This window comes from Poeciliopsis prolifica, unplaced genomic scaffold (assembly GCF_027474105.1).
Source record: "Poeciliopsis prolifica strain line A6 unplaced genomic scaffold, Auburn_PproV2 SCAFFOLD007, whole genome shotgun sequence".
Lineage (NCBI taxonomy): Eukaryota > Metazoa > Chordata > Actinopteri > Cyprinodontiformes > Poeciliidae > Poeciliopsis > Poeciliopsis prolifica.
Genome location: NW_026562382.1, coordinates 2277366 through 2289776, shown reverse-complemented (window position 1 = coordinate 2289776; position 12411 = coordinate 2277366). Strand labels below are relative to the sequence as shown.

Below are 12411 nucleotides of genomic sequence, written 5' to 3'. Positions count from 1 at the left end.
AGAGTGCGGCCACACTCTTAGATTCATTCATGAATCTTTTATGAATCCTTTCAATCTCCCACGGCAACCATTCAGCTGTGCAAAACCCCTGGGTAGACCTGGCGCTGCCTTCGAGGCGTAGCTCCTCTTCAGAGCTGCGGTTTCCACGCTTTTGAGCTTCCATCTTTCAGAGCGGCCCTCCTCTCTGCTCCTTCAGACTAGCCAGCAGCGATTAGCACACTGAGCATCAGATGACTATTCCTCAGAGCAACGCTGGTAAAAACGTGGTTGAAGGGTTAATAGAGGAGTGATATTGTGAAGGCCAGGTTTTAGAAACAGTGTGAGTTTTCAAAGAGACGAGCCCGATTTTAAGGTGTTAAATTTCCTTTGCCATAAAAAGACATTAAGTGCCTGGGAAATGCATAATTGTACCCCAGTAAGAGGAAGGAAAATTCTATCGAGAGGAAATATTTTTATAAGGTTATGTACTTGTGCAGTAGATTAGCTTTAAAATATGCATAACTTTATAAAACTTGAAAATTGTTTGCCAATTCTGACTTTGTTGACCTGATTATTGACAGGATGCAGCCGGCTCTGGGTCAGCTGATGGGCGACCTCATCAGATAACAGCCTGGCCCCTGATGTTCATCCTCACTACTCAGAGACATTCATTTACCCAAGTTTGTTGAACTGTTCAAAGAAAATAACAAAAGTGGAAATGACCCAAAAACATTCACACTGGGACCCTATTGTGTTTTTGAGACTTGACAATTCATGCTTCCTTTAGCCTCCCTCGTCATCTGTACCACTGATGCGTTCGTCTCGACAGGTGCTCCTTTCTGAAATGATCGCTTAGGTATATTTAGATTTTGAAACCTGAGAGGTCAGGCCTCTGATTGGCTGCGTCAGCCACATGATAACCTGGGTAGAAAGTGCAGCTGTGTGCTGTCGCCCAGCGTTTCTCTGGAGGGAGGCTGGGAAGGCTTTGGCGGCTTTGGGAGACCAATAAACTTAAACATAACTGGTAAGCAAAGGAAAGGATAAATCTACAAAATCCCAGGTTTTTATACCACCTGCATGGCTTTCCTTCAGCTTGGATCATCTCCATATTCCCACTGGCCTTTGGAACCCCAAAGGAATTGACCATGGACTAAGAAGCAAGAACGCTTTCGTACATTTTGGAAGAATAACCTAACAAGCAAGAACTTGAGGAAGTGAAGGAACATTGGGCCAGAGGCAGCTTTGGATTTACCTCAAATCCCAGCAGCCTTCACCACTTTAACCTCTTTTAAAACCAAGCTGATGCCTCTTTTTCCTTTTTTCCTCTTCTACGCTGGTTTGGTTCACATGGTACCTTGTTTTGCAGATAAGATTTAAGTTAATTCTTGAGATCTGGCAATCAGACGCTAAAAAAGGTAGTTAATATGCCGCCCTATATTTAACCTGCAGCCTCAGAAGGCATTGCATCTCCATTTGCTAAACACAGTCAGCCAATCAGGCTCTGGCATTAGCTTACATGTCAAATAGCAGAAGCACCGTCGGGCAGCTGTCGCCGACCTTCAGCCAGGAGGCACCGTTCCCTCAGCTGTGTTGTGGCATGTCAAGGGGCAGCAGGGTGGGGGGGCTCTTTTCACATACTGGGGGGTCCAAAAACACGGAGTTAGCTTCTGAACCTTCCTGTCCTGATGCGTATGCACTGATAAACATTATTGTTGAGATGTTTCACACATTTTGTCATTTCATTTAGGTGTGTGGCTAATCACAGAGTTGGAATCAGACTGAGCCCCTTGTGAATGGCAAGTGAAGCTTCCTTACTATGGAAATACTGTAGAAATTTACTGCTAGCATTTTTCTTTTTTTCCTGTTTTCCCCCACAAACTAAGCTGAGAGAGGGATGTTTGAGAGCTTTGCATGAATAATTTTTTTGTAGTTATTTTTCTTAATGTCAATGGGGGACATGCAGAGTGTTGTATGCTCCAGAACAACGGGCTGATTCTGTTAAAACCTTAAATGCCTGAACGTGTCGTCTCTGTTCTGTTCAGAGCTTTTAAAACTTGCCAACATGGCGGACACTGGAGACGAATATGATGAGTTTGGAGATGAGGAAGATGAAGAAATCATGGGGGTGGTAAGTGGATGTCTTCTCAATTCTCAGCAAGAAAAAAAAATCAATCAATAAATAACAGACATGCAAGACTGATTTCTGTGTTGCCAATTCTTTTTCACCCTTTTACCTAATTAAAGCACAAGGATCATTTGCTGGATCTGTAGATTCAACCAAGACTTTTAGATTAGTTAGACTGTAATATGTAGAGACGTGTATCATGTGTCTATACCTGCTGCCATGCAGTTTCTTTTTTAAACAGGCATCAGTTTTGGAGCATTAAGAAGTAACTTAGTTCCTCATTAAATTGTGGATATTTTGGTTGCACCACATGAGCAACAACCAGCAACAGCCATAGATTTTAAATGCATGTATACTTATGTATTTGAATCTGTAAATAAGGAAAGGTACTTTTCTTTTTTTCACCCCCAAATTACTTGTTTAAGTGTGAATTAGTGTGCTTTCTCCAGCTTACGTGAATGAGGCATGCACCTACAAACAGTTCAGTGCATCCATCAGTGCATCATTTAGTGCTGTTTGTCGTCTCCGTGACAGTGGTTGATGGAAGAGTGAAAGCAGAAGGCTAACAATTAATCCTGAATTTCCAATGGAAACGGGGTTACAGTTAGCCTTGTATTCCACATTCACAGTACTGCTGGTATCTTATAGGGGAGCCCAAACGACCGCGCTAAAACTCATCTGAGTGTTCGTTCAGTCATGCGTTTGACTCCCATATAACATATCAACAAACGGATTTGCCATCTTTCACTGCAAAGATGCAAATCACTTGGGAGGTGGGACACATGGATGGGTGCAAAGTCAATACGCTCTGATTTCACTAGTACTTTCATCTAAACTGTGGAGAAAAGTTTCATTGTTTCGGCTGTTGTCTAATCTACAGAATGGGGAGAAACATAGTGCTATTTAGAAACTGCAGAGTAACGTTTTATTTTATTTGTATTTTTTCAAATAAATTGCCTGGGTTATCGTGAACTCTTTTTTTCTTTCTTTTTTTGGCATATTAAGTACCAATATTCAATTTATGTCTTAGTTTTCTCTGTCATTTGTTGTTTGTTTTTTAAATTCTATTTTCTTTACGACTTAAAAGTGTCATTAAATTGCTTTGACCTGGAAAAAAATATGGAGCGCAGAGATCTCTGAGTGGCATTTAGACGGATTTAGAAGTCGAAGAGACGGAGACGTAAAGGGACAGAGAGCGAGGGCAGGAAAACGAGCCGAGCTGTAAATCATGCTCCTGTACACGTCTTCATCATGTTAACGTTACTGTTGTGACAGATTGCTTAGCAGGGATGGACGCACTAAGTTCATCCATGCCTATGGTTCTCCCCTGTCTGATAGATTTGGACATTTAAGCCTCTTATAAAATGTTGATTAAAATGATTGAGATGTTATTTCTCTCAGCTCTGGTTGTCCGATCCAACTTGTGGTAAATTTGAGGGATTTCGCTGAAGATAAAATCATAAGCGCAGTCATAAAACAGGAAAATAAAACCTTGATCCGTAAGTTAAATCATATTAATTTGTGCTAAGTTTAGGGTTAAGAGGCTCCAAAAATGTGCTTCACATTCATAACACAATGTCTTTCTTGAACGTAGCCGGCGTCTGAGGAGGAAAGTTGTGTGAGGATTTTCTTTATTTCTAATATATTTTACAATTTGCCTAAATTCAGATGAAGAACATCATTTATACAGATGATTGTTTTAACAGGAAACACTCTGGAGTTTCTAGATAACTAAAATCATCATTTAAAAACAAAAAGAAAAAAAAAGATTCCCAGAGTTTCAAAGGCCTTGTTCCGCCTTCAGCTTAAGTTGTTTTATTGTTGCCATATTTACCATCGAAAGCAACAATTTGTTGCATCAAACCGACTTCGTGCAGCTAAGCTAACGTCATTGAAAACGAGTTATTCATTGTTTTAAAAGCACTCAAATGAACTGTGGTATGAGCTCACATGTAAATGTGTGGAAAAGTAAATACATTCATTGCCCTGTCATTTGGATCAAGCAGGCTGCCGCTGCTGTAGCAACTGGCCAACAAAGGCAACAAGGAGCGAAATAAATAGAAATAGAAATATTCTCCTGGGATGTTTCTAAATTTATTTCAGGGATCAAAGACTGGGAGCAGTGGAGCTTAAAAGGCACAGACAATATTAACGCATTTAATCGTCTGCTTAATAGAGGATTCGACTGCTGTCACAGTGACATCATAGTTTATTTGCAGCCTGGTGGCGGTGGGGGGCCGGGGGTGAGGGGGATCTTACTCGTCTGTAGCATTTCCAGGATGTATCTGCTATTCCCCTGCAGAAACATCCTCCAGGGCATTCACGAAAAACAAAAACAACCAAACAACAATAAAAAAAGCACGCATGGCAGTCGCTGTTTTAACACCAGAGCTGTGGGAAAAATCAACCTCAGTCCATACGAAGCGATCTGCTGTTTCTCCCATGATTTGTTTCGGTGAAGCTCCTTTGAATCCAAAAGTTTGTCCTTCATTTGTAATATGTTGAGCAGATTACAACAACAACAACGACGTACTCTGAGCAGCACACTCAGTCCTCTCAGGTAAAACACCTCCTCCTAAGGTGCAACAGCTCAAGCAGGGCAGGAGAAGCTTGTCTGCATGCCTGAATGGAAAAACAAGGTCAAATTTTGTCAAGCATGTGTTTCTCAAACCTTGCTGGGTTTGCTGCTAGTAAAAACGACATGTATCATTAGATGCTACTTTTATTTTTTTATTTATTTTATCGTTTATGGGTTTTGGTCACTTTTTAGATAAATGCAGAAAATGTGCACACACAGGACGCTCTTTAATTTGTCGGCATCTCCTGTAAAACCTCAGAAATCAATTCAGTGTTTAATGCTTTGGCACAACCACAAACATTAATTGCTTACAAATCCGGCCTTGAAATTTACTTCATTCATTCACTAGTGTTGTTTACTGTAGAAAATCAAACGTTGCCTCAGTTGCTCATAATCCCCACCGCTTCCTTTAAATTGATTTACACTGAAGCATTTCTCACGTAAATGTGACTTCTTTTTTTTTTTTCTTCTTTTTAATGTTGATCAGGAGGCATCCGGTTATGATTTCCTCTACAAAACAGGAAAGACAAACAAACAGCAATCGAATCAGACATTTGTGTCGATCTGTTTACGTCAGAAAATGGCTACTTACCTGATTTTGGCCTTTTCGTTTTAACGACTAACAATATGAGTAACCAGGCTTGGACTCACATCTCCACTTCCCAACAACATAGAGGGCGGCTTACGTCGTTTTGCTTCACACTACAGCCAGCAGAATAGGGAACTCCCACAGAACTAATGATGCTGTGCATTATGAGTACTTTACACTGAAATGCACTGCTGAGCCGCCGCAGGCAAAGATGGACGAAAAGAGCGAAAGGAAAAGATTCACAAATATGAAAAAAAAGATCTGATTTTTTTTTCCAAACTCATAGAAATGAATATTTTTAATCAAACTGTTATTCTTTTGTGATTACGACCTGCTTCTTGTCTCCATTTTAAGCCAAACTATTAACAGACAACACATAACGGACACTAGTAGAGAGTTTATTTTTGAGAATTACTGCGTTTTGGATAAATAAAGATGTCTCTATGGCCTCTCGTTGCTCATACTCACCGGCTAAAGAAATGTTTTGTGTTGTCTTAACATTCGTCACATCTTCAACCTGCATGATTCTCTTCCACATCCATTAAAGTAACGCGAACTGGCATCCAGGTTGAAATAGCTGATTCTAAAGAAAGTCTTTGTGAGAATTTTTCTTCTTTCAGTGAAGGTAAGTAAATAGGGAAATGGCTGAACTAACAAGCTGGGGCAGCTTGTTAGCTTGGAAGGATGCTGGCCTCACCATGCCCATCGGTTTATTTCCACCTTTTTGCTTCATTTGCTTTGAAAGAGCTCTTTCATTTCCTGGCAGCTCTGTTTGCGACCATAAACAAACCTGTGCCCACCTGCATGGTGAACAAATGGAAACATAAGTGTTTTCGCTCTTTCCGTATACAGTCTGGCTTGCCCACCAGGAAAGTCAGAAGGAAGGCCAAGGTCGATACTTCCAAGTTTATGACTCCATACCTGGCCCACAGCCAGAAGATGCTGGATCAATACAGCCACGTAAGGAGCTCATGACTTTCACCTACTTGTTTGTGATGTATTTGTATTGGTATTTTGTTTTTTTTTTGTTCTTCAAACTGGACAATTTCATCCTGTATCCTCGGCAGAATAAATACCGCCAAGCTTATGACCTGTCCAGAGGGGAGCCTCCCGCTTTCACCCCCGACACCCCTGAACTGATCCGTATCAGGAAGGCCCAGGAGCAGCTGAGCGAGGTATCGCAAAAAAACTGGATTGCTGTTGGAACAAAAAGATTGCTGTCTTGGATTTCTAAAAGAAAATGTAAATATTGCTGACAGGTGAAGTACCGCATGGAGGGAAACAAGGCTCGAACAACCAGCTTGTACGGCGGTGACGCCAGAGAGGTGGTCCACGTCAAGCACGTGTCAGATCTGATCAGCAAGGTGAGCAACCGCAACCTCATGTCGGCATTTTGAAACAGATTTGCAGGATATCAGATGTTGGTACTGACCACTGATAGTGTTGCTTTAGGTTCTGTACAGACAGAAGTGGGATGAGACGAAGGACAAGTACCTGCTACCTCCCGACGCTCCTGAGTTGGTTCTGGCTGTGAAGAACGCCGGTAACTATAGCAAGGTAAATTCAACCAGGAATTCAAGAGGAACAGTTTGTTTGTATGTTTATATATTTAGATTTGCTATTTCTGAAATGTAAAAAAATGACTTTTTGTTTCCAGAAATTGTACACAGAAGCCTGGGACGAGGAGAAGACCATGTACTACCCTTACAGCGACAGCCCTGAGTTGCGCAGGGTAGCTAAGGCTCAGGAGGTCCTCAGTGATGTAAGCCGAATTAAGTTGAATAATCAAACCTCAGGGAATAAATTAAGTACAAAAAAATACAAAAGCTGCACATCAAAAATAATTACAATATCAATTTGACGTCGTCTTACCCCAACGTTCCCAGCCATTGTCCGTGGGGAAGCGACTGAACCCCGACTTGTGTCTGATTGTTGAGGGATTGTGCGTCAGAATGATTGGGTGAATGTACACAGTGCTGTACAATAGGTTTCTGTTTTATATCTCTAACTTTAAGAAGTTAGAATGGAGCACAGCATGGATATAACATGATGTGAAATTTTACATGCAGATTCCTGACTAATATCAGTGGAAGTTTTTAATGTTTTAACATAAACATTTACAACATGAAATTTATTGTACCGAAATTCCTCAAACACAAAAATTTAAAATTTCATCAACATAGCATGTGTATTGTTCTTTTTTCTTTTGCTTAGTATTTATCTACAAATGAGAAGGATTACAAATACACATTTTTCTTCCACCACGACTCAAATTAATCATCATTCTGTATCATTTTCCTTTGTTTCCACAGACTTGCAAATTGAAAAACTCTGAACTTGAGTCATTCCTTTAAATGAAACCCCTCTTGATGAATTTCCTCCCACAGATCAAATATAAAAAGGGACACGATGAGCGCAAAGCCAAGTACACGTCCTTGCCTGATCCTCCAGAGGTGGAACTGGCCAAGAGAGTCGCCCATCAGCGCAGTGATGTAAGCAGAACTCCATCCAATCACGTTCTCTGATTAAGGAAATGATAATAAAGGCAGGAGTGTTGATTAATTAATCCCTTCCTTCATCTCATGTTTAGCTGTGCCTGTGCATGCATATACCAGACAGAAATATTATATTTACATTGTATGAATAACAAACGTAAAGAGACAGCATAAGGCTTTTTGTACAATATGCAATGACTGTTTTATTACCACGTACCATGAGTTCACACATTAAGAAAAGTTACATTTACCATTCTCGATGTGGGAAAAAAAATCTCTATTTGTGTCGACGTTGATATGTGTGAGATTAATTGATACCTGCTACCTAAATCAGCGCTAATTACTGGTGAAATTATTATTTTTCTTTCAATTTGGCATCATGCGCAAGACTTGCAAAACTTGATAAAATTGTCTGTAGTTATGTGCCGTTATGGAAACACGGTCCGCAGACATCCTCCAACCCCGAGCTGCTGCCAGGAATAACCGGCCACCTGCTCTGTAGCGTTACTGTCCTCACTGATCTGGACGGAACGGGCTAACAATAGCGTCAGACATTCTTCTGATTCCGCCTGTGTTTTTATTAAACGCATGAACGGGTCGTGACACCATTGTAGATCTATTATTGTTACTCTAGAGCAACAATCTCCATTAACTCTCATTCTTTGTCCCCTCCAACAGCTGAAATACAAGGAAGACTACAATAAAAACGTTAGGGGTCAGTGGTGTGAGACGCCTTACTTTGACATCGCCATCGCCAGGATGGCAATGGATAATCTCAGCGACGTGAGTGCTGTGATGAATATTATTATCCTGTGTGTGTGCTTTTGTTCCCCTGTATCTCATTGTTGTGTGACCTCATTTTCCAGAGAAAATACACTCAAGAGTTTGAGAATATCAAAGACCAAATCTACTTCATGCAAACAGACACACCTGTGTACGACGCATGCAAGAAGGCTCGCATTGCTGCTAGTGAGGTAAGCTCGGAGGAGGGCGTCCGGTTGATTTTCTGTCATTTTCGGAAGAGTTGACAGCGAGTTGAGCTCTCTGTCGGAGGGCCGCGTGAGTCAACCGAGTCCAGTCTGACACAGAAACTCTCACAAGCCGATTTGCTGCAGTTACAGCCTGGCAGAGGGCCGACACCGGAATTGTTTTCAGCTTTTGAGAGCTGAATAAGCAGCTCTCTGCATGTCGTCGCCTTCCTAAAATAACAGCCGGAGTTATTTTTTGCCAAAAGACTAATTAAAACAAAAAAAATGTGTTCACTGTTTTAGAAAGGTGGGGATAATTAAAATGTAATTAAAGGAATGGCCCCGGGTAAAAATATTGTAGCTTCACTATGACAGAATATTTACACAAATTTTAAAACCAGATTTAACTAGATTTTATTTCAAACAGAAAAGCAGCATTGATCTTTATTGTTAGTAACTAATAAAACACATTACTTAATCGTTACAGTCATGGTATCTCATAATTTTCTGTTATTTTTTAAATCTTGGACATTGACCTGATCAAAAAAAAAGGGAAAAAAAACCCAGTAGATTTCGTAGAACAGTATTAGATTGTTTGCTGTGCTGTTTTTAATGCAGTGTCTGGATATTCCAATCCAGACAGTAATATGATTTTATCTGATTAGTTATGCTATCTGCTCTGGTAGGGTTTGCAGTTGGCTGCTTGACAGCGACAGAGCTGTAGGTTTTAAGCAGTGATAATTGGCTCCATTTTGGTTTCCACTCTGTGACTGTGAACATGTTTTCAGGGAGCTGAACTCATCTTTCTTTTAAACGAGGTGAAAGTGTTTCGCTTCCAATCCAGACGGTCGGCAGTGCAGAGCAACATGTGGGGGAGGGCCTAGGGCTCTGTTCGATGCCGACCAGAGAAAACTCAAATCCCTCTGCCACTTCTCATTAGAACAACTTTACCCTGACAGAATGGAAAGGCGGATATTTTAAATGCTTTTTAAAACTTTTCTGTGCCTTAGCTACTTTCAGCAGGCGGCTGTTTTACTGGTCAACATTATCAGCAGCGTTGAGTGACCCTCATTAGCGTGTTGGTCTGTTTTATCTCACATGTGTCTGCTCCTACTTTTAGGTCCAATACAAGAAAGAGTTTGAAAAGACAAAAGCCCAGTGTGACTACAATACACTCCCCGCTACAGAGAACCCGCTCCTGAGACAGCTTAGATACGCTGGCACCATCCTTAGTGATGTGGGTCCTGTTTGGTTTTTTTATTTGTTTGTTGTAAATATAGACCAATGTTTGTTTTCTGTGGTGTTTAAAATGCAAACATGTCGCAAAATTACGACATTCGCTGTTATTTTCTCTTATTAGTTACCAAAACAACCAGCTTGTTTATTTTCTCACCAGTTTCTGAATCACATTAACTTATCATTTAATTATTTATGTTGCCATTTCATACATATATATTTAGTTTTTTTTGTTCAGTATTTAATGCTGCTTTTCTCTTCTTTTTCTTGTTTCTTTAACAGAAAGTATATAAGGCCAGCTATGAGAAATCCAGGGGTTTCAGCATCAACTACTGTGACACACCAAAGTTTCAGATGGACTCAGTGCTCAAAAAGTTCTCTGATGTAAGAACCTGGTGGTTTATGAAACGCACATTCCTCTTTTTCTCTTTCATACACAAATTTCACTACTCTTTAATATTTCAGATACATTACAAAGAGAAGTATGACCGGGAGGTAAAGGGACATTATATCGGCAGCTATGAAGACCTCTACATGCTTCACTGCCAGAAAGTTGAGGAATTTAAAAATGAGGTACGTGTGTGAAACTTTTTTTTTTGTTTCATTCAAAGCAACAATTTCTAATTGCATATTCCCCCCGCCCCCAGCAATTATATAAAGCGGAATATGAAGACATAAAAACGAGATGCTTCTTCCCTCAAACTGTTACTCCTGAGTATGAGGCTACGAAGAAGCTTCAGCAGTGCAGTGACGTAAGTAGTTTTCTCCCGTAGAGCAACATCCAAGCTCTCATTAACGTTCCTTCCCGTCTATATCTACGTTTTCTTCTTCGGTGGTTTCCAGAAAACTTACCGGCAACATCCCGACAAAGTGAAGTTTACACAAGTGGTGGATTCCCCAGTCCTCGTCCAAGCCAGCATCAACGCCAAGCAGCTAAGTGACGTATGTGACATTTGAAACCATTTCGGCTTAACTTGTATCAAAACAGAGACAGTTTCTAATGAGGCATTTGTACAACATAACATTTTCAGTAATTTTTTAAAATCCACATATATCATGAACCGTCATGATATATTTTCTCTTTTAAAAAACAGGTTAAAATTGATGAATAAAGGTTCAAATATTTCCGTACAACCCGATTAATATTTGGTTGAAAGTTCTTGTGGTTATTAACAAGCTTCTTCCCTTAATAACCAGATGTGTGACCCTATTTTGACTGGTTGGCTTCTAGCATCGCCCCCTCCATGAAGCGTAGTCCAAGTTTTAACCATCTAGTTATTGACTTGAAGTGAAGCTGCAGAATTTCCATCTTTTGATCTACCCACCAATAGAAACCCTCAGCTTGATGCCACAGCCACCATTATCTTTTTCATTCAAAGTGATTGTTTACTTCAGACATATTTCTTTAGATTGCAACCAAATATTTGCATCATTGTTTGATTCAGCCACAAAAGGTTCCCACACAGTGTTGTGATCTCTTCAAAAGCATCTCAATAAATTTGAATGTTATTTGAAAGTTCACCTATTTATGTCACTCAATGTACCAAGTGAAACACATTATTTAAATGACATTAATGTTTAGAATGCTACATTAGGTAAAGAAAAAAATTACAGAAATTTGGCTTTAATCAAAGGTATGTTTATTAGCTGTCCACAGGTTATTTTCAAAATGTAAAATTAATCTGAGCCTTATCGAGATGGATATTCTAATTGTCTGAGATGTACCTGCAAGGTAGTTTAAAAACATTTACTTACTGTTGAACTAATGACCAAATGATTTCAAGTCATCTGCTGGGGCCTCAGATCGAAGCGGATCGCCGTTAACTGTGTCCAATCATCCGTGTCGCCCAGATGTCTTTCTATGGCTTCCATGGAAACTGGAGAGCCACTTCTCTGCCGTATAAATAGAAACAAGCATTCACTTGGCCCAGAGTAAAATCTGCTATTGGATAGGGCCTTGGCAAGGAGGAAAAAGTCGGAGAAGCCATAGTCAGCGTACTGCTACCCCCTGCTGACAGGAAACCGTACCACACTTTGTCGAAGCAGAACAGAGGGTTTTAATTGAATGCTTTTTCTCTCGCAGTTGAACTACAAGGAAAAGTTTGAGAAAACAAAGTTCAAGTACAGCCTGCCCCCGGACTACCCGTTCTTCATCCAGTCCAGAGTTAACGCCTACAACCTGAGCGAAGTGAGTAAAATTCAAGTCGATCTCTAAAGTCAAATCACTTTTTAAACCGATTGAGTGTTTGGATTCATGTCGTTGCAGAGCTGCTACAAGTACGACTGGGAGAAAACCAAAGCAAAGAAGTTTGAAATCAAGGGTGACGCCATCCCAATCCTAGCTGCCCGGGCTCACACGAACATTGCCAGCGACGTAAGTGCCTGCCCTCATAAATGTCTGCTTTGTTGTTTTTGGTTATTTTTTTTTTCTTTAATTGGCA

At 40.4% G+C, this 12411-nt stretch overlaps 1 protein-coding gene across 1 annotated transcript in view; it reads left to right on the top strand.

Moving 5' to 3' along the window:
- Positions 1-914: 914 nt before the first annotated feature.
- The window catches only part of LOC129361096 (nebulin-like), a 64179-nt gene continuing 52682 nt past the window's right edge, over positions 915-12411 (top strand). The window contains 19 exon segments of the mRNA XM_055031755.1: positions 915-1003; positions 1727-1775; positions 2022-2107; positions 4614-4664; positions 6124-6231; positions 6339-6446; positions 6531-6635; positions 6724-6828; positions 6929-7033; positions 7659-7763; positions 8445-8549; positions 8633-8740; positions 9855-9971; positions 10253-10354; positions 10436-10543; positions 10618-10722; positions 10814-10912; positions 12054-12158; positions 12237-12344. Of these exon segments, the coding sequence (XP_054887730.1) occupies positions 2042-2107; positions 4614-4664; positions 6124-6231; positions 6339-6446; positions 6531-6635; positions 6724-6828; positions 6929-7033; positions 7659-7763; positions 8445-8549; positions 8633-8740; positions 9855-9971; positions 10253-10354; positions 10436-10543; positions 10618-10722; positions 10814-10912; positions 12054-12158; positions 12237-12344 (1710 nt within the window). The 5' untranslated portion in view covers positions 915-1003; positions 1727-1775; positions 2022-2041.